Source organism: Sminthopsis crassicaudata, chromosome 1, assembly GCF_048593235.1.
Source record: "Sminthopsis crassicaudata isolate SCR6 chromosome 1, ASM4859323v1, whole genome shotgun sequence".
In the NCBI taxonomy this organism is placed as follows: Eukaryota; Metazoa; Chordata; class Mammalia; order Dasyuromorphia; family Dasyuridae; genus Sminthopsis; species Sminthopsis crassicaudata.
In genome coordinates this window covers 624,622,124-624,645,619 of record NC_133617.1, presented here as the reverse complement: position 1 = coordinate 624,645,619, position 23,496 = coordinate 624,622,124, and the positions used below count along the sequence as shown (strand labels likewise).

The 23,496-nt window shown below is 31.9% G+C and overlaps 1 protein-coding gene across 4 annotated transcripts in view; it reads right to left on the bottom strand.

Annotated features, from left to right (window-relative positions):
- Positions 1-10,937: 10,937 nt before the first annotated feature.
- RANBP3L (RAN binding protein 3 like) overlaps positions 10,938-23,496 on the bottom strand; it is a 57,253-nt gene continuing 44,694 nt past the window's right edge. For all 4 annotated transcript variants that reach the window (XM_074282643.1, XM_074282645.1, XM_074282646.1 and 1 more), the window contains 3 exons: positions 22,722-22,864; positions 15,000-15,189; positions 10,938-11,509 (listed from right to left, as the gene is read on the bottom strand). In XM_074282643.1, the coding sequence (XP_074138744.1) occupies positions 11,466-11,509; positions 15,000-15,189; positions 22,722-22,864 (377 nt within the window). In that variant the 3' untranslated portion in view covers positions 10,938-11,465. The remainder of the gene's footprint in view (positions 11,510-14,999; positions 15,190-22,721; positions 22,865-23,496) is intronic.

The following is a 23,496-nucleotide window of genomic DNA, read 5'->3' as shown; positions in this document are numbered from 1 at the left end:
AAAATGACAATTTTACCTAACTAACCTATTTATTCAATGTCATGCCAATAAAATTATTTAAAAATAAAATTTTTTTACTGAGAAAAAATGACAAAGTTCATTTGGAAGACCAAAAAGTCAGGAACTTCAAAGAAACCAGGGGGAAAAGATGTGAAGGAATTAGATTTCATAGTTCAGACTTTTAACCATACTATAAAATGAGAGCATTGTTGAAGTATAAAATGAATAATTTTTATTTAAATTAAATTTTTCTTACATATATAAAACTTATGCAACTTATCGAAGAAATGCAGAAAATTGAGGAAAAACGTTCATAGATTCTCAGATAGAATGTCATTGAGGTGGAATATTGTGATGTAGGAAGTGGTGAGCTGGTTGTTTTAGAAAAACATGAAAAGACTTGCACATATGAAGGAAGAAACGAGCCACCTTCAGAGAAACATATGACAGATAGAAATAAGAATAATATGGTCTTATATATGTGTGTGTGTATATGTGTATAGATATCTAAGTATATGTATTTATATCCAAGTTTAATTGGAATCTTTTTTGGAGATAGAGGGATGGTAAAGAAAAAGAATAAAGTGAAAAGAATACAGCAGAAAATAAAGGAAAACCAACAAGGAAGCAAAGAAAAGCTGGGCAACTTTAAAAACAATATGTAATATTTATCATCTAGGTTTTCTTGAAATGGAATTTTTTTGTTTTATATCACATTCTTTCATGTCTGATATATGCATGGAAAGATTTTTTTTTTTCTTTTCTCATTTTCTATTTAAAGTTACAATATATATATATATTTTTAAGAGAACCAAAGTACAAGTATGATCCTAAGAGAACATAGAATATTTTCTAAGAGAAAAAATTTAATTTGACTAATACAAATATAGGGTCATTTCACAATGTCATGATACATTATAACTAAACCCAATATAACATTGCAAACCCTAACATAATTTACTCAGTTATTCACTCACAAATCTTTGTTCCTGTGAAACAATGTAACTGTCTCCTATAGCATTCTTTCTATGTCTTCATAGGGCTTATTATAAACTATAATAGACCTGATATATTCCACTTTTTTGAAAGGTGTAGCCTCTATAATAGAACAATAATGATAATATATCAGAATCTGCCACAGAATCATATATCCTGTAAGAGTAAAAACTATCTTTGCATCATTTTCATGCTCACCAAGCAAGTATATTATGGCTAATTCTGGTTCCCCAGTAACTGAGTTTAGGAAGATGTGTGTATGCATATTATGCATGCATTTATGTATAAAAGTCATCTAAATTCAGAGATAAATAAAAGGGTGGGGTAGGGTGGGAGGAGAGGATAAAGGAAGAACTTTTTGAAGGGTGGATAAATTAAGGAATAGGATTTTGAAAGAGGACTAATAACATCATGAATGGTATCTTGACTTGCATGTGAATTGGATTTAACTGAGAAGTGATTAGTTTTACTCTCTCTTCCAAAGTCATCAAAGTCCAGTAGCAAGACAAAAGTTGGCCCATTGGCAATGGCCCAAAATTTAGGGATGACTATCAGATAACAAAACTCGGTCAAAGGAATATCACCTATTAAAAATTAAGATATCCTTTTGATATCTAAATTAGGTTTTTATGCATGTCTCCCCAGAGGGAATTTACTGCTGGATGAATTAATGAAGTTTTAAGGTCCTGGACCTGCAAATGAAATTTGTATTTAAAGTGCATAATTTATCAAGTTTTGCCATTTTGTGAGACCTTACTTATCTGACCTCTCTTTTATATACTACTTCAAGTGCAGCTTTTAGCACTCCAGAGTGAAAGGTATTTGGGAAAATTTAAATCCTATTCCCTTTTCTGTTTATTCTACCCCAAATGGGGAAAAGAATTGAAGATTTGTCCATCTTTTGCTATGCAAATAGTAGGTATTTTCAATGCTCCAATTATTTTTTTAGTAGCTATCCCAGAATCCTTTTTTATTATTGTAAATTTAACAAGTCACATCAAATACAACTAAAGCTATCACATAATTCTTTGCAAATATTGTAACAAAAATTAGAAAAAATAATTCCTGCTTCATATTAATATCATCCTAAATATAACAGTCTCAGATGAGTAGATTATCTAGTTAATTACACTCAATTAAGTTTATATTGTTAATTGTCTTGGCATCATCATCCAGAATATTCCTAACTCACAAGTCCTTACCATTCAAACATCCTGTGCTTAGAGGATATAAAAATATCTACAATTTTAATTCCAGGTTAAGTAAAGCACAATTAGAAAGGTAAATGTGTAGGGGGCAAGGGGAGAAGTGCCATTATAACACATATAAGAACATCAAAATAGATGAATGGAATGGTGAGCTAGTAATCCAAAGCTCATGCACCAGCCACAGTTGTTTTCTTTATTCCTGGCCACTCACAACCTTATGGTTTTTTATCATACACCTCTGAACAGATTTGTTTATTTGTCTCACAGTTCACAGCCGACCAGAAACAACCCATTAAGAAGAAGGAGTTGAGCTATTAGAGGCAGGCACAATTACAGATGGAAAAATGACACCTATCAGCTGATAGTTTGACATTGAGGGAGGAGACAGGACAATGTTAAAGCAGAGAGCTTTTATTTCTCCATAGCACAATAATCTTCAGAACATAGCCTTGAGTCATTATAAAAATTTAAAGTTCTGCTCATCATCCCCTATAGTGCATTTTATAAAGCTTTCCATTAAAAAAAAAAAGTTTGACATCAAAAGAGTAAGATTCCGCTTCTAATTCTATGATCCAAATCTCTAGAAAATTCAGTTTTATAAAACACTTAATTTCTTTTGAGGTAATTGTACAATATCTTGTATATAGGAGGTACTCAGAAATATTTGCTGAATTGAATTAAGGTGCCAGACACATGAAACATAACTGTAATACATCCCAAGAATAGGTGGATTTTCCATTGTTCTCCTTTTGTTGTTAGATTGCAATCTTTCTAGACACCCTTAACTCCACAGAGCTCATCTCAGCATCTTCCCTCCACTCTTTTTACCCTACATAGCTTCCTGAAGTCCTAAGACAACTCCATCCAAGGTCAAACCTCTGTGTACATTAATCTACCTGAATTCATTCCTCAATGATCATATTCATTCTGTCTCAGTGATTCTAAGCTTTAGGTTGCCATTTTTCAGTTTTCTCTATTCCCCACTGACTTATCTGTTTGTGATATTTTTCTGCTACGGAGACTACATCTTTCAAATAATTGGAATATACCAGGTCTGTTGCTTATAGTTGGCTCTATGAAGACATAGCTAGGTGAAATACCTTATTTCTATACTTTCACCCTCCCATTCTAAAGTCACTGTGCTCTGGAATGCCAGATCCATAAGTAAAAAATAAATCTAGATTTCATCTTAAACCTTTTTCTTTCTCAATCATGTCATCTTCTTGCACTCCCTTCTGATGGTACAGTTTTCCTGGATTCTGTTTTCTGCATTGCTCATACTTTTACTCTTACTTTTGTTATTAGTTGTAATAGGATTAGAATCCCTTTTCATTAGTGAATATCTTCAACAAAGAGAAGATCTAATTCAGTTCCAATTGATCAATGATGAACAGTATCAGCTACACCCAGAGAAGGAACACTGGGAAATGCGTGTAAACTGTTTGCATTTTTGTTTTTCTTCCCAGGTTATTTTTACCTTCTGAATCCAATTCTTCCTATGCAACAAGAAATTCGGTTCTGCACACATATATTGTATCTAGGATATACTATAACACATTTAACATGTATGGGACTGCCTGCCATCTAGGGGAGGGGGTGGAGGGAAGGAGGGGAAAATTCAGAACAGAAGTGAGTGCAAGGGATAATGTTGTAAAAAATTACCCATGCATATGTACTGTCAAAAAAAAAAAAAAGTTATAATTATAAAATTAATTAAAAAAAAAAAAAAAAAAAAGAATCCCTCTTCATTGCCACTTCTACACTTTCCTACCAATATCACTTAGTAATCTCTTTTCCTTTAAAGATCATTCAATACATTTTTAACCCAATCAAGATTCTGGTAACTATTATATGTAGCCTTCTAAGACATTCTTCTTTTTTCCTCAATGAATTCAATATCCACCTTATTATATCTCTCTGTGTCTGAGTTTGTGTCTGTTTCTCTATGTGTGTTTCTCTCTCCCTTCCTACATATGTGTGTATATATGTACATATGCAAGTATCTATATAACATACATATATGAACATGCACCTCTTATATATATGTATATAAAATTCTCAGCTCTTATTTCAACTTATTCCTTTCCCATTATCTATTCCTCTACCCCACACAGAAATAGTCAATCTTATCATGATCCATGAATGTTCAAATTTAGGGATTTTGAAATTCCTTTATCTGATTAAAATTCTACCTTTATCTCCACCTATCATAATTTATCTTATCATAATTCTATTCCTCTCTATCAGACTTAAAATTCAAAACCCATTTCTATTATGGCTTCCAAATTCTTTATCATTCAATTATTTTGTGTGTGTGTGTGTGTGTGTGTGTGTGTGTGTTTTTGGCAAGACAATTGGGGTCAAGTGACTTGCCCAGGATCACAGAGGTAGTGTTAAGTGTCTGAGTTTGGGTTTGAACCCAGTTCTTCCTGACTCCAGATTCTATCCACTGAGCCATCTAGTAGCCCTTAACCTCTCAGTTCTTTCATTCATATATTGCTACATCCTTTTCTTTTCCATATATTGACTCCTTGATGAATAGTTCACCTTTTCACTATCTTTTCTGGAATTCCTTTGTCTTATCAAGATTCAGACCTACCAAACCCAGACTTAGATTATTCTTATCATCTATTTTCTTTGCTTCTTCTTATATGATGCTGAAAGAAACTAGGGATCAGAAAAAAGTATTGACTGAGCCCACTGTAAATTTATTATATAGAATCTGAAAGGGGCCCAAAAACTGCAAGACAAATCTTTTTATAACTCCCTTATAATCTCACCATCTCACTCAACACAATGGCTTTTCCAAATCTTTTCATCTCTCCTTAAACCTTCTATAAAGCACACAACATTATCATCCTCAACTCTTACACCCTATCTATCAAACCAGTTGCCAAATCTGTAATCTCTACCTTTGTAATATATCTTGTTTTATCCTTTTTTCTCCTTTGACACTAAAATGACCTTGGTGCAAACTCCTTCTTCCCACTCTCATAGTTAGTACCTTGTCTCATATTTTACTTGGGGAAAAAAAAAAAAAAAAAAAAAAAGCGAGACTGCCGAGAGTCCCTCTTTTTCCTTGTTTCTCATCTCACATCCCTCAGAGATCTTGTCAGTATCTCCTTCTTCATTCCTATATCACGTGAAAATAAAGCCCCTCCTCCTAAAACAAACCCCTTTATATGTGCAAGTGATTCACTTCCATAACATATTTTCCACTCTCATTTCTACACTCATTAGTCTTCAATACTTTCCTTTATGTTGACTTCTTCTCCATTACCCACAAGCACAACCACATTTTCCCCATCCTTAAAAAGCCCACCCATCCCATTAGCTATCATGCTAAATTATATCTCTCCCAACATTTTTAGTTAACTCCTCATCATTTATAATGGTGCCTTCATTTCCTTCCCTTTTACTTTTTTAACTCTTTGCAGTCTGGCTTCCAACTTTTTCACTCAACTAAAACTTCTTTTTCCAAAATTCCAAATAATCTTTTATCAAGTCTAAAGGTCTGCCTTTATCCTTTTTAATTTCCCTTAACTTGGACACTGTCAATAACGCTATTCTCTTTGAAACTCTTTTCTCTAAGTTTTTGTGACACTATTCTCCACTGATTCTTCTCCTACTTATTTGATTACTACTTCTCTATTTTTTTTGCTGACTCATTATCAATATCACCCAAGCTCACAATCATCCTCAACTCTGTACTATCTCTTATCCTCTATATCAAATCAGTTGTCAAGTGCTATAATCTCTATCTTTATAAATTTCTTGCATACATCCTCTTCTCTCAAAACAACCTTGATGCAGTCTTCCAATACCTTATACCTGGATTGAGAGGATGGAAATGTGTTTTACAATAATAGTTAAGTTTAAAGTTTAAGTTGAATTTAAAAGAGGGAAGGATTTAGGGGTGATGAGCTCATTTTTGAACATGTTAAGCTAAAAATGTTAACAGATCTTCCAATTTTATATGTTCAATAGATAGGCATTTGGAGATGAGATGCTGGAAAAAAAGGAAAAATAGCAGAGTTGAATAAAGAGATCTAAGAATCATCTGCATAAAGATAATTGAATCCATGTGAATTCATGAGGTCTCCAACTGAAGGGAGAAGAAAAGAGAGCCTATGTGGAACATGCACAATTGGTGGCTACAAACAGGATAAAGATAAAACAAAACAAGACTGAGAAAGGGATATAAGCTTACATATGTTAATCAAATTACTTCATTCTGCTGAGCTTTCATCTTCTTTAAAGTTTATTTACATAACATATTTTTTTATTTTACTTGTGATTTTTATATCCTTCTGTTAAATCAAACTTTATCTGCTATATAGGGCCAGAATATTAAGGCTTATGTTAGTTTTTCTAACACACCACCACCAATAAGTCTATTGTGAGGAAAGAAATTATGGTGCAAAACTGTGCCTGTTTGAGTTACATTTAACCCAAGGTGGATCAATCTAAGACCTACCTGTGGGACTCTGGCAAGGAGTTTTAAATTCCCATACCTGCTGGCTTTTATCTCCTAATGACTGTTTTTAAACTTTTAAGTGGGATTGCTTCTACTCTGAATATGTTTTTATTATAAAGATTGTTTATTTGAACCCCCAGGCACTAAGTGATTTATTATGTTAGCTATGAAATCATGATTGGGAAATATAGTTAAAAATGAAAACAAAATGTGTCATAGATTTAGAATCTTTTTTTAAAAAACTTGGGAGATTATCATTGATAATCAATTGTTCATAAACTCAGTCAAGTTTTGCTGATCTAATCATTCAGAAATAAAAGCCAGGAACTGGCTGGCATTGAATAGATTTGCCCAAGTACCCAACTAACAAAACTCTCTCAACAATGTCTCACCCTATCCTGATGCTTTCATACTGTAGCCTAAGAATAAGTAACTGCTTTCAAAGATACCAAGGATATCATGTTCCAGGACGTACTTAAGCTCTTCAATTTTGTGTTCTCAAAGTAAAATGTACATTTCCAACTTTCAAGGAATTACCCCAATGTTTGTACCAATATAGCGAAACAATACATGGTATCTAGGTGGTTCAATGGATAGCATGTCAGGCTTGGAATAAGGAAGAATCATCTTTCTGTGTTCAAATTTGACCTCAGATACCATGTGACCCTGGGCAAGTCACTTATCACTAATTATCTCAGCTCCTCATTTCTAAAATAAATTGGAGAAGGAACTGGCAAACCAGTATCACATTACAGCATGACTATAATTAATTCAACAACAACAAAGCATAACAACAGCTCCTACTGTTGATACAGGAGATTGCATTAATGTAAACTGGTAAGGTCTATATTAACTATTCAATTGGTTGTCACCATTTCATAATTTTGCATTATGTGCTTTACCTTGGATCTCCATTCTTATCTCACATTAGAACAGGATTCCTTCTTCATTCCTCTGCAGCCCTGAACACTGTCAATAACACTGTTCTTTTTAAAACTTTCTTTTCTCTAAGTTTTTGTGACATTGTTCTCCATTGATTCTTCCCCTACTTGTCTGATTACTACTGTCTCTCTTGCTGACTCATCATCAAAATCATCCAAGCTCACAACTTAATCATCTTCAACTTTGCATTTATAATTTTCAAAGATGTAACTTGATTTTAAATGATAAATGTAATAATAAAAATAATGGATTTATGATAAAAATATTGTTTATGAAACAATGAATTGAAAAAATTGATTCAGTTTCAGAGAAATAATTTCCATTCATATCTCAAAAGCTTTCTGTCATGTACAGAATACAACTGAAATGGTTAAAATCTTCATGTTTCTGCTGTTAACACCCACAAAATTTAGAACAATTATTGGCTTTATGTAATAAAAGTGCAAAGTCATTCTCCTGTAAGGAAGTTTTAGCACAAATTTTTTTCCTTTCCATAATGACTCTTTTCTAAACTATTGAAGTTTCCATCCTAAGTCTTACTTCTATTTTTGTAGTATACAGCAAAGATTCAAGAAAATAATGGAAGCAAAGGATGGATTTGATAGTATTTTGCTTTGGGGACATAGGGAGTTATTTCATTTCTTTTCTTGTACTTCTTATAATGAAGAAATGACTAAAGGAACAAAAAATTGGGCCAGAAAAATAAGATTATTACTTTAAAAAAATTAACACTTTCATTTCAAAAGTAACCAAAATTGGAGTGTTCTCTTATGAACATTTATACAAATCTGACATGTAAAATCCCATAGATATAAAAAAAATTCATTGTTTTTAATTGTTCTATTAATATACTTTTCAGTTTATGGTTCTCCTGTATTTCTTTTCTTTTATCTTCTACAGCTCTTTCCCCACTTCTCTTTCTTTTTCTTCTCTTTCATTTCATTTCTAGTGATTAGTACCTCTCTAACCCTTTCACTGTGTATTTATTGGTAGATAACCTGTATTTATGTATCTGTAAATCTACTGTACTTCTCAAGTCAAAAGATAAGCTTCTTCAGGATAGACTGTTTCACTGTTGCATTTGAATCCCCAGAATTTAGCTCAGAGATTGGAACAAAGCAAGTGCTTAAATCCTTATTGACTGATTGTGATTTCCTTAGAAACATAGGACAACCTTTAGTGAGATTTTCTCAAAATATGCTTCATGGTCTCCTAATGACTTGAAAAGGAAAATCCATGCGTCTATTCAGTTATACAATCAGATAGAAATAAATAGATAGGAATCCAGAATTAAGACTTAGAAGCCCTAAACACAAATCCCTACTCAGATTTCTTAGCTATATGACCATAGGCAAGACACTTCAATTCTCTGAACTCCAGTTTCCTCAATTATATAATAGAGATATTGATAACTGTACTAGGCTAGACAACAACTCTCTCACAGGGTTGTGTAAAGACCAATTAGAATCATGCATATTAAAGCTGCTAGAAAACTATAGAAATTCTTCTTATATTCTTATGAATATAATGAGTCATCAGGGGCAGTGGATAGAATGCTTGGTTTGCTAACAAAAGCTGTTTCACTTGCTACCTAAATCTAAGCCTCCATTTTCTCATCTGTGAAATGGCACTTGTCATATCCATCTCATCATATTTTTGTGACTCACAAGTAAGAAACTCTGAAAGTCTTAGGAACTCTGATCAATATGATAAGAAATCAATGATGACTAGGCTATCTCCTAGGCAAGAGGTAATGGATTGAAGTTACAGGATGAAACAAAAATTTTTGGTCATAGCCAATGTGGGAATTTATTTTGCTTGATTATATTCATTACAAGATTTTTTTTTTCCAACAGAAGAATAGGATGGAGAGGAAGTAAATACTTATTAATTGAAAAATAAATAATATTTAAAAACAAAAAGGGAAATATATGCAAAATATTTTGCAAATAGTAAACTGCCATATAAATTCCTATTTGTGTAAGAAAGTCTATTAAGTGTTGAAGGGAACATAAATTTGAATTTTAAAAGAGATTCTATTATCAAAGAGATTATAGTCTGTAGTAAAGGAAACTAATGTCTGCATCAAATAATTATTACTAAGGTTATATAAGAGGTAGAAACAAAATGCTACAAAAGATCAAAGGTAGGAGAAATTTTTTCTATCTAGGAAGACTTGGACCGACTTTATGGGGATAAGGTAGCATTTAAATCTCAAAACATCAGTAGGATTTCAACAGAAAAACGGATGGAATGGCATTTCAGGAACAAAAATCAGCATAAGCCAGGGCATAGCTGTGGGAAAGTAAAAAATAGAACTGGAAGAACAGCAGCTGTTGCAACTTGAAAGAAAGATATATAAGGGAGAAGAGTGGAAGATAAACCTAAAATAGAAAATAAGGCTAGAAGGGACCACCCTAAATACCTACATTTAAGAATTACTTAAGTGTAGGAGAGAATAAAGTCCTTTGAACCAATAACTTGCTAAATTAGCCTACCGTAGTTTCAGTAACTTCTAAAAATGTCTCATTCCCAGAGAAAAACTGAAAAACTTGACTTTTAAATAGTTGTAATGTAATTTGATGAAACTTACAGATCCCTTCTCAGAATGGTTTAAATGTATAAATACATTTATTTATAAATAAATATAGGATAAGGAAACCAAAAGAGTGTGTGTATGTGTGTGTGTGTATGTATGTATTTCCCATCCAAGATCACAGAGCCCCCCAAAATCTATACATGGAGGCCTGAAGAACCCAGGTCAAGATCTCCTGGCCTATATAATAATGTGACTAAATTTCAAATTCCAAAAATAATACTTCATGTATATGCCAACTATAATCCAATATAAAGAATCTGAAATACTATTAAATTATTTCAATGCTCCTTTAGCCCAAAACATTTTTTTTAACTTTTCTTTTGTTTTAAAGTGGGTTTTTGTTGTTGTAGTTGGTATCTTTAATGGTAGCAAACTATCTTTTGAGGGTAGAGTCAATTTTTAGAAATTTCAAAAAGTTATCTAAAGTCAAATCTAACTTTGAAGAATAAGCCTCATTTAGGTAAGTCTTTCATGTATTAAAACAAAAGTATCATAACTTTATAATTATACCTTAAATGATTCTAAGGCAAATAATTTAAGTTCATTAAAATAGCTTAAAAGAATGACAATTAAAAAGGAAATAACATTTTTGAGACTTTGATACTATTAAAGTGCATATTTAAATATTTTTGTTTAAAAAGCTCATTGTTACTATAAACATACACATTTGATATTTTATTGTCATATAGTGGAAAATATAGAACATTTTTGTCAAGGGTAAAAGCTGTTTAATGACTTGGATCATACTTACAATAGTATTTTTCAAAAGAACAATCCTTAAAGTATATGAAATATATATATATATATACACACACATATATATATATTATGGATAGATACTATATAATGGAGAAAAATATTTGAGTTAAGACATTTATTAGATCTAATAATTTATAGTTTTAATTATTCTATCCATCAATGTGATGAATAATATTGATTAGTTATATTATGAAATAATGTCTCTGAAAATATTGTGTTTGAAGCCTTCATAAATTATGGCAATTTTTCTTCAGATTCAGATTACTACTATAAAGTAGTAGTAATGTTATTATTATTATTATTATTGTTATTATTACAGTCCACAATTTGGAAAATATTAAGCAGACCAAATTTTAATCTTCTTGAAAACTAATTAAAAAAAAAACCTTTCAATGAATATAGTTTTCTCACTTGAAGGTACATTGAAATGGTTGAGGATTTTCAATGGTTTTTCTGTAGCTGTTATCAGGACCATAGGTGGCTATCATGAGCAGGCAACTGGTGATCTGTGGTTCCATCTAGAAGTACCTGAAGTATAATTATATAATAAATGGTTATTATAACATGAACAATATTTTAATATAATATTTAACACAATCAAAATTGAATCTAAAAAATGTTCTGATGAGGAAAGGTAATAAAGATAATTCTTATCTCAAAAATAAGACAGTTATAGTAAGCTGTACCAAATTTCTTGAAAACAGGTAATGATAGAATTTATTTTTCTCAGTGTGTGTGGGGGGGGGAGGGTAATTGGGGTTAAGTGAATTGCCAAGGGTCACACAGCTAGTAAGTGATAAGAGTTTAGTGTCTAAGGCCCAATGTGAATTCAGGTCCCCTCACTTCAGGGCTGGTGAATCATTTAGTTTCCCCTATTTATTTTTTGGTTGGGAGAAGCATAACATGTGATTTTATCATTAGGGGGAACTGTATAAAGAAGCAGGTCGGTAATTCTTTGATTAGAAAACTGTTCAAGGCATTGAGATATTAAATGACTTATCCAGGGTCACCCAATCATGTGTCAGAGACTAAAATTGAAATTGAACCTAAGGGTCTTTCTACCTCTCATACATCTCTAATCTACTATGCTTCTGGCAAGTGGCAGATTTTTTTTAAAGTGGATATAAAAATTGATTAATGTTAATAATCTTAATTCTATACAAAGATACACCTCAATTGTTGTAGCCATGTGGTATAATGAATAGGATGTCAGACCTGGAGTCAGGAATAGTCCTCTTCCTAAATTTAATCTGGTGTCAGACGCGTACTAGCTGTGTGACAGTGAGCAAGTTTGCTTCAGGGGAAAGAAACTGCAAAGCACTTCAATATCTTTGCCAAGAGAATTCCAAACTCATGTTTGCAAAGAGTTGGACATGACTGAAAATGACAGCAACAACAACATAGTAAGAGAAAATCTGAGAAAAGAACTATAAATGAGCATCTGTATAAGGGATGTCCCAAAAGTCTTGGTGCAACAAAGCTTATTAAAGAACACTTAGTAAAATACCTAATGTTGACCATTAAAATTCTTTCAGTAGTCCATAAAACAGTCACTTTTCCCTCTCACAAACCATAAATTGAAAAAAAATCACTGAAGGCACTAACAGTTTTTTTAGAGAAAAGAATTAAAGAAATATTGACATTTGTTTCACTTATCTCAGGTTTTTAGTTCTTTTTACAAATTTTCTTTTACTATGTAGTTAGATTAATTATTGAGAGATATCTTTTTATGGAATTAAGATTGATAATTTATTACTCTTAACTTATTTTTACATCTACTTTGAAAAATTACGTGTACTTATATTTCATTACCTCTATAACTACTCATTACAGGATGAAACTTAATTGAAGCTGGGTTGGTTCTTTAAGCTATCAAAGCTCAAAACAGCAATAAAATTTTGGGACACTGTATAGTGCCTTCTGGAAATGATGTTGAACTAGGATGTCGTCGAGATGGTTGATGTTTACTGGATTATTTCTTTTCTTTTAATTTTTTATTTACAAAATTTTATCTAAGTGTATTTTGAACTTTCCTAGCCTGCCCATTCCTTAAAATAGAGCACTATTCTTGATAGAAATTGAATTGTATGTAGTTATAAAATGAATTGAATAAATGTTTATTGAACTGAATTGAATTGAATATAAATTTCATAAACATACAAATAATGATGATGAGAAATATCAATCATTAGTTCTTTGGTTAAAACAAATAAATTACAGTTTGGGTTGGCATACTTTTTTCTTTTGCCCCTAAGGGTTTTTTATAATATTACTGGAAGGCATGACACCCTAAAAGGATAATAAAGAGAAGATATAATTTTCAACTTTACTTCTTTTTTTATTATTATTAATTTTATAATTATAAAATTTTTTGACAGTACATATGCATGAGTAATTTTTTTATATAACATTATCCCTTGTATTCATTTTTCCAAATTATCCCCTCCCTCCCTCTATTCTCTCCCCTAGATGACAGGCAATCCCATACATATTATATGTGCTACAGTATAACCTAGACACAATATACGTGTGCAAATCCAATTTTCTTGTTGCACGTAAAGAATTGGATTCTGAAGGTATAAGTAACCTGGGTAGATAGACAGTAGTGCTAACAGTTTACATTCACTTCCCAGTGTTCCTTCTCTGGGTTTAGTTGTTTCTGTCCATCATTGATCAACTGGAAGTGATCAACTTTACTTCTAAAAGTCTTGCTCTCTACACTCATGCCTTATGCTAAGTTTTAAAATTTTGTATGGTTAAAATAAAATTCTGATTCAAAATGACAAAACTGAAACCTGAACACTCAGTATATGTGGCAAGAGTGAGAGATGATAGGTAAACAGACAGAGGGCTCTACTGGCACCCTTCAAATTTCAGAAGAAAGTGAATACATGTTTCAGTAGACTGGGTAAGAGAGACTCTGTGGTACTTAGAGAAAACATAGGCAGGGATAGATTTTTGCATTCTGAGTCTTTGGTGGAAACCACTGAATTACAGAAATCACAAGTCCATTTGAATATGTGAGAAGATGATTATGCAATCTCTAAATAGCAACAATGTTAGTTGTTATAACAAGTTGGATCTTCCTAAAATGTTTACTGTTAGATATTCCTGAAACTCTTCACTGTAAGTTTCCAAGACAAAACTATTCCATAAATTGTTAATGAACAGTTCAATTCACCTACCTATTGTTCCTAAGCTCACACTCTCAAACTCAGAATTGTAGAAGCACTTATTTCACCTGAACATCTATTTGTTGTTTATTCATTTTTAATATTGCAATATGTTTCAGTCCCTAAATATAAACAGGGCATCTAGGTGGCACCATGGTTCCCAAAGTGCTGGCCCAGAAGTGAGGAAGACTGCTCTTCCTGAATTCAAATCTAGCTTCAGACACTTACTAGCTGTATGACCCTGGATATGTCATTTAACTTTGCTTCAGTTTCCTCATCTATAAAATGGAAGGAAACAGCAAACTTCTCCAATAGCTTTGCCAAGAAAACCTCAAATGGGATCATGAAGAATCAGACATGATTTAAAAATGAAGAAATAACTAGAAGAAATAAAGAGTAATTTATGCATCTAACATCTATGTTTGTATGCAACTAATATCATAAACAAATTTATATTGAGTCTTTTTTTAAAGGAAACAAATAAGATTTTCATAAATACCAGTCAAACTTGAATGGCCCCATTCTCTTCTCTACACCTTTCTCTGCCATATATATCCTATTTGTCTGTCTTTGTCTTTCTATCTCTGTCTAGTCTTTCTGTCTTTGTCTTTCTCAGTCTCTTTCTCTCTAAAGCTGTATAGATACATGCACAAGTGCAAAATAAAGTGGAAAAATCAAGAAATAAGCTCTAAGCAATGTAAAGTTTTAAGTAAAAATTATCTGAAAACACTAACTATAATTTATAGTTTGTGTACCAATAATATGTAGGTGAAAATATGATTAGTCTTTGGAAAAATCCAGAAGAAATTGTTTTTTAGGATATAGGGGGATGAAAATAAACTTACTTGACCGATCTGTGGTGATTTTAAGCATATCATCATCTTCATCACAACTATCATAGCTTAATAATTGGATGACTGTTTCTGATTCAGTTTCAATTTCATTTACATCTAGTTCCTGCTTATAAAATGTTCTTAGTGCAACAAGACGATGATGTATTGCTGCATAAAGGCATCCAATATCTTTGGCACTTGCCTGCATACACAAAAAAATTAAGAATAGTCATAGATTAGTATTTTTGAAGATATCTCATATGTCTATGGGTTCCTTTGTAAATAATTTTCAATTCTCCTTATTAATATGATTACTTGGCTTGGGTTCTTTGAAGGAAAAGTAGTTATGTACCATGAATCTAGTGGATTCATGATCCACTAGACCACTAGTCCAAATGTTGAAAACACATATTGAATTGAATTCCCTTCTATAATAAATAGTTGTAAGAAGGTAATGGTACATGCACATATATAACATTAAGAAAACAAAATTGAATGATTTTAAAGAAATTTTATTTGAATTTCGAATTGGTTCCATAGATGGCTACAGAAATTTTTGTGGGTTATGACTTGACCCCCATAAATAAATTTAAATGTCACCCTCAAAGACCAGCATAAAGGCAAAAAAAAGTTTTTTTAAGGGAAAGCAGACAAATTAATAAAAATCATTTTAAAATAAAATATTTGTTAAATGAATTTTAGGATATCTTTTTGGTGATTTATGGAGAGGAATTATAAGACTTTATATCCCCACTCTTTGAAAAGGAGTGAAGTTCTTCTACTTCTTCAGGAATCAACTAAAATTTTTCTTTGACCATTTAAAAACATCACAGATTCCAATAGTCAGGGCATCAATTAGGTTCAATAATTTAAATATTTCAACCAGTTGATTGGAAAACAGATTACTGGAGAGTAGATCATGTAGGCAAAGGATATAACAATGATTCCTATGTTTTCACAGGACTCTGGTTGGACACCTTGACATCCTCTCAAAACACTGTCTTTTTCAAGGATAAATTCTGATTGCTGGGCATTCCCTCAGATTCCTGTGTCCTTTTGCCCCGCAAGAACAATATAGGAACACTTTTTTGTGTTGCTTTTAAATTAGTATGATAATAATTATGCATAGTATAATATTTTATAGTTTTCAAAGCACTTTCCCATTTATTATCTTAGGGGAAATCTTCCCTCTATGGTGGGTTCAATGATCTGAAATTTGTATGTGTAGGTCACAATTTTTAATATATTTACTATTAATAACCTATCAAGACAGATTAATATAGTACCAGATAGGATCTGTGACAATAAAATGGTAGCTACAGGCAGATGGTTAAGCTCTATAACCCTATTCTTTCATGTTCATTAGTTATATTAGGCAAAACTTTGTTTTTTTTTTCCCCCTAAAAATCTCAGACTACACTCTGGAATCAGAAGAGTATATGGTTATGATCTAACTGATAAATACCTAGGCATTATCTCATTTAATCATCATAACAAGCCTATAATACAGTCATGGTAGATATTTTGCTCATTTTGAAGATGAGGAAACTGTCAGATCACATACCAAATAACAAATAAAAGTAGAATCTGGATTTTAAAAAAATTTCTAATTCAGTTCTTTTGCCACAATTTAATGCTGTATTTTCTTCAATCTTTCTAAAGACCTTTGATTTCATCACTAATAGTAAATCCATCATTGATCTAAATCAGAACATATCTATGCCCTAGAAGACTAATAATTGAATTTAGTTATAAAAATATTTAAGTTTCCTATTCTATGAAATGAACCTGGGGATTATATACTAAGAATAAAGAATTATCAAAATGATGACTGATTAACATACACATAAAATTATAATACAATTCAGAATGCAATAGGTCCTTTGGAGAAGTAAAAGCAAAAGGGAAAAGAGAATAGAGATAAGTTCTAGCTTGGATAATCAGAGAAAGTTTCATACAAAAGTGGCATCTGATGAAGATCTTAAGAGGGCTTGAAAAGGCAGAATTATAGAAGAGTTTCCCTTTCAACTTACCTGCAAAAGAAAGGATAGTAAGAGATCAAGAAATGGCTAAAAGTCTAGGATATGGATTAGAGTGTGCAAAGGTTAGTACAAAACAAGTCTGACAAGAAAGATTGGAGCCAGATCTTAAAAGAGCTTTGCATTCCATTCTAAATTTTATTCTGTTGTTTATTTGTAATTCTGTAGACAATGGAAAACTGTTGAAGATCTTCGTGAAAGGTGGTGCTCAGCCTTGAAAATTGGGAAGATTACTTTGGCACTAACATGAAGGATGGATTGAAGAGGGCAAAATTAATAAAAGAGAAACAAGTTAGGAGACTTTCAAAATAGTATAGGCAACACGTAATGGAAATTACCCAGCAATTTTGACCAGCAATATCACTAGTATATCTGTATCTCAGAGAGATTAAAGAAAAGGGAAAAAAATCTATTTACACAAAAATATTTATAGCAGCTCTTTTTGTGGCAGCAAATAATTGGAAACTGAAAGGATACTCATAAATTTAGGAATAATTTAACAAATTGTGATATATGATTGTAATAGAATACTATTCTGTAATAGCTGTAAAAAATGAAAAGAAGGATAGTTTCAGAAAAATCTGAGAAGACATATGAACTAATGTAAAGTGAAGTGAGCAGGAGAACATTGTACACAGTAATAGCAACTATGTAAGAATTATCAATTGTGAAAGATTTAGCTACTCTAATCAAAACAGTAAATCAAGACAATTCAGAAGGTCTTAAAACAAAAAAGTTATCCATCTCCAAAGACAGAAATGATGAACTTTGACTACAGACTAAAGCATTTTTAAAAACTTTTTTCTTATGTTTTGTTGTTGTTCTCTGTGTTTTGTTTTGCAACATGGCTAATGTGAAAATATATGTATAATCAACATCAAATTGCTTGTTTTCTTATGGAGGGGAGAGGGATGCTTAAAGGCTAATTGTTTAACTGACTCACAGGATTTTAAATATGATTTACTGAAAAGATGGCAGTGCCATCAACAGAGAAAGAAAATAGAAGAGAAACATTTTGGAGGGAAGATGAGTCAGTAGTCAATTTTCATTGTGTTGGATTTGAAGTGCTATAGGATAACCAGTTAGAAATGTCAATTACCTTATTTCTAAATTCATAGTATCTCTCTTATATGTTCCCTTCTTTTCATTTATTTACCACTCTACTTCAAACTCTCATCACCTATTGTTTATAGAGCTGGAATTGCATTCCAGTTGATTTCTGTGCCTTAATCCTCTTCCCATTTTAAACCATTGTCAACATAGCTCCCAAAATGATTTTCCTGGGGCAAAGTCAAGATGGCAGATTAAAGACAGAAAGGAATGGATACGAAATATTGAGTGTGGAATAAGTTCTGAAAGTGTAGCTTTGTTGCTTTCAGCTCAGGGGCTGAACAGTGATTCAGGTGTAGCTTTTATCCCAGCATATAAATTGTAGTGGAATAACTAAGGCAGGTGTTTCCCAGACCAAAAGGAAGTCAGAAATTTGTTTTGAAACTGTAGAATCTTGAAATAGGCTGTGACTGAGTTCAGTAACAGTCTCCTGAAACTTATCTACAAATATGCCAACAAACTCAAATCTGGGTTATACTTGCCAAGCTCAGAAAATAAGGGTAGTGAACAGACATCTCCCCAGAGCACACCATTTTGGGAACACCAAAAATTTGCAGATCCCCAGATTGAGCTGTGAAATCAGCAGGACATAAAAGGACATAAATTCACACTAGACATCCTCCCAAAAAGTGAGAGAAGCTCAGTACTAATATGAAGTCCAAAATCAAGAAGTAAGGAGTTTCAACACACAAAAACAGAAGATAATTACTTGAAAACATCTACAAGAAAAACCTCAAAGAAAAATTCAAATTGAACACAAGTCCAAATAGGAACTTTAAGAAGCATATTTTAAAAGAGTTTAAAAGGAGCAAAAAAAAAAAAAATTAGTTTTTAAACCAAATGAAAATTATAGAGGAAAAGAAGAAAAGAACTGAGAACTTGAAAGAAAGACATGAAAAGGGAATCAACAGCCTGGTAAAAAGCAGTACAAAACTTTAAGAAAATAACTCCTTGAAAATTAGAATTGGCCAAGTAGAAGCTAATGATTCCATGAAACATCAAGAAATAATTAAACAAAACCAAAGACTGAAAAAATGGAATAAAATGTGAAACATCTTAGAAAAATAAAAACACCTGACATGGAAAACAGTAAGGAGAGTTAAACTTAAGAATTGTCACATTACTTAAAAATATAAACAAACAAACAAACAAACAAATAAAAAAGCCTAGATATTTTATTTGAAGAATTCTTTAAAAAAAAAAAAAAATCCAAGATATCTTAGAATTAGAAAGTAAAGCAAAAATTGAAAGAATCCATCAATCACCTCCTCAAGAAACCTCAAAATGAAATCTCCCAGGACTATCATGGTCAAATTCCAGAGCTCTCCGGTAAAGGGGAAAATATTGTAAGCAGCCAGAAACAAAGAGTTCAAGTACTATGGAGCCACAGTAAGGATCAATAAGATTTAGCAGGTACCACTATAATGGAACAGAATATTCTAGAGGGGAAAGGATCTAGGATACAAACAAGAATAGCTTATCCACTGAAACTGAGTAGAGGAAAATATAGATCTTTACTGAAATAGAGGACTTTTTAGCATTCCTAGTGAAGAGAACAGCTGAGTAAAAATTTGATATTCAAATACAGGACAAATTACAGGACAGAGAAGCATTAGGAAGTTTAAAATGAGTGATAAATCTTAAGTGATGAATGAAGATTGTTTACATTATTATATAGGGAGATGATACATGTAACTTTTTAGAACTTTATCATTTTTTTTTTTATTATAGCTTTTTATTGACTGTTGACAGAACAGGTAATTGGCATAGGTAATTTTTCAACATTGTCCCTTGCAATCACTTCTGTTCCAACTTTTCCCTTCCTTCCCTCTCCCCTCTCCCCTAGATGGCAGGCAATCTCAAACATGTTAAAGTATATCTTAAATACAAAATATGTATTACATATTTATATAGTTCTCTTGTTGCACAAGAAAATCAGATTTAGAAAGATAAAAATAATCTGGGAAGAAAAACAAAAATGCAAGCAGTCCACATTCATTTCCTAGTAGAACTTTATCATTAATAGGGATTGTAAATCTGTGAATAGGGCAAGAGTTCATGACTAAAGAGATAGAGAAGTTCACAGAAAGTAAACTAAATAATTTTGATTATATAAAATTACAAAGTTCTTGTACAAATAAAACCAATGCAGCTAAAATGAGAAGAAAAGCAGAAAATTTGGGGGGAGGCAGAGAGTAATCTTTGCAACAAGTTTTTCTTTTCTGATAAAGAACTCATTTCTAAGCTGAAGAATAACTGAGTCAAAATATTGTTGTTAGTCATTTTTCATGACCCCATTAGATTTTTTTCTTAGCAAAGATAATGAAGTGAAGATGAATCTCCCTGACTCCAAGCTCAGCATTTTATTCACTGAACCATCTAGCAGCCACAATGAGTCAAATATAACTCCCTCAAATTACATTTAAAATCTAATCCTGTGAATCTAAGTTTAGCATTTAAGGCTGATATAAGGAGAGACAGAGAGAGACAATCTAGGAAATTTATATAGTTCTAGAATTTACAATGTTTACCCACAGAGACAGTGTGGTACAGGGGAATGAACACTGTGGAATCAAATGACTTGGTTCAAATCCAGTCATGTCACTTAACCTTGATTGGCTTTTTAATTTCCTTATCTGTAATTTGAGGGTGTGGAACTAGGTCAAACTTTCTTAAACAGTGAATCACAACACTTTATGGGTTGCATAACTGTATGTATTTTATGCAACCCATAAATGCAAGTTATAAAAAATTTCACAATAATAAAAAGGTATCAAAATTCTACCCATATTTAATTCTTCATGTAAAAATATACAAGCAATCCATCTCTCTCATTTAGTATGTAAATTTGCTTTCATCTTTAATAAATGGTAAAAATATATGTGCATCAAAGAATTGTTTTAAAATAAATTTCTTTTTGATTTATTATCAGTAAATATTTTATTTGTATGCCTATTTTACATACCTATATGCCTGGCATTGCATAAAATTTCTTGTACAAAAGGGGTCACGAGTGGAAAAAGTTTAAGACTTCCTGGACTAAATGATCTCTAATATTACTTTCAGCTCAAGTTCTGTGATTCTCTGAGCAAAACCAGAATGTGAAAATCAAATTGACTCCCTCAATTAATATAAACATAGATGTAGATATAATGACTATAGGTATAGATTTTGATATATCTATCACTATATGTATGTGTTATATAGACATATGTTATAAAGTATAGGCATCTGCGTATAGATACACTGTATTGTACATTATGTGTACAATGAATAGAGTACTGGGCTTGAAATCAAAAAGATTTATTTTGCTAAGAAAATCCCAAATGAGGAGTCATGTAGGACTGAAACAACTGAACAACAAAAAACAATATTATATGTTCACACACAGAAAGATCTCTTATTCACATACATGTAGAGACATAGTTACCCATAATGTCTAGCACAATATTTTATAGTAATCATATGTTTTAATAAATAATTATGTATAAAACATGTCCAAAACTAAACTTGTTTTAACCTGCTTTTCCATCTGACATCATGAATTTTCAGTGATAATAACCATTTATTCAGTCTCCTCAATTCAATATCTTGGGGATACAATAGCGCAGCCTGCTTTCTTTCCTTAAATTCACACGTGTGTGGATTTAAGAAATTAAAAATAGTTCAATTGCTGGCCTCATTAATCAAGTAATTTGACAAAAATGTGGCAAGATCTAAATATTACATTCCTCAATAGCTATCAATAGTCCAGGAAAAGAGTATCAACAGGTCAGCATTTAGACATCATAGGTTTACTATCTAATTTAAAAGTATAAAGAATAGTCTGAAAATCTAGTATTAGCTTTAGGGATAGGTTTGGAGGAGAGACATCAGAAGTATGATTTCCCTGACAGAAATAAGTGTGAGAAGATTCCTTCTTCTTCCATTCTCAGAATGGGCACAAAAGGACACTGAGTAATTGTGATGATTTCAGTGCAAACCCAATGGTCAACATCAAGACTTTGACAGGTCTTCCTGACTCTGAATGAAACTAATTTGTTCTTTTACTCTGGCCATTTTCTGACTTACTATCTACTTATTCTACCTTACAAAATAGACCTGGAAGAAATAATGCTTGCATGGGCTAAAGTGCTTAATTCTATAAGATGAAACTTTTCTTCATCTTGCCATTTTTCCATCCCTTCTCCCTTGCTCTGAAAACTGTAACAAAATCAACACAACTATTGTCTCCCTGAGAGGGCATGCAATTCACTGCTCAACATTTTGGGAACTTTTTAGACCATAATTCAATTCCTTGACTTCACCTCTCCAAAATGTATGATCTACCATTAAAGTGTCAGCTCTGTAAGTTATTTCATTCACTCATTTATTTTCTCTCCTATGGTAATGCTATATTGATACTCCTCATATAGTTATTGTAAAAAAAATAAAAATAAAAGTCAAGTCACTTGCTCACTACAATGGATGAGATATACACCATTTACATTAAGTCCATATTGAAACCATAAGATAATCATATTTCTTAAAAAAAAAAAAAAAAAAAAAAAAAAAAAAAAACAGAAGCAACCTCCAAACTTCTTACCTGAATTAAAAATATTTTGATGGAGTAATCATCTAAATCTGTGGCAGTGATGCGTAGATTTTTGTGGTTTGCTCTTTGTATCTCCATTTGTGCCCAGAGTTTGCTGTTAAGAATCAGCCTTAGATTGCCTTGATTTCGCATAACTAAAACAGGAATTTATAGGTGTTAAAGGCTGCAGAATAAAAATTAATCGATCATTCTTCCTAGGATTTGTTACCTTTTGAAGAATAGCAACTAGAAAAAAAAATTTTCTTTTCAGATTTTTTATTTGAAAATTGAAGCCTTTTTTTTTTTTTCCCCAAATTGGATTAGGATTGGATTCAATTTTATAATAAACTGAATAAACCTTTTTTTTTTTCTTTTCTTTTCTTCTTTTTTTTTTTTTTAAAGAATTCAATGCCATGAATTTAATATAAAAAGAATATATTAAGTAAGTACTGGAAGGGAGTCACAAAATTCATAAAATTTTTAGCAATTACCAGTATCTGTAGGATCCTACTTTACTCTGGGAAGAAGGACCTGCCAATACTTTTGTTTTTCTAAACGAGGGTAAAGGACGAAAATTCTCATCCTTAGAACTTTGGTTTTACTGATTCACCTGATTGGTTTCAATTCTATTTCCTCTCTTTTTCTTCATACAAGGCTTCAGTCCTGAACCTGAACCATGCTTCTATACTTGAATCCCTACAACTTTGTCTCTATCCTTTAAATACTATCTTTCTCAGGCATATGCTCTAATTATGCTTTTTTTCCATGTTTTCCTGAATGGCTCAGG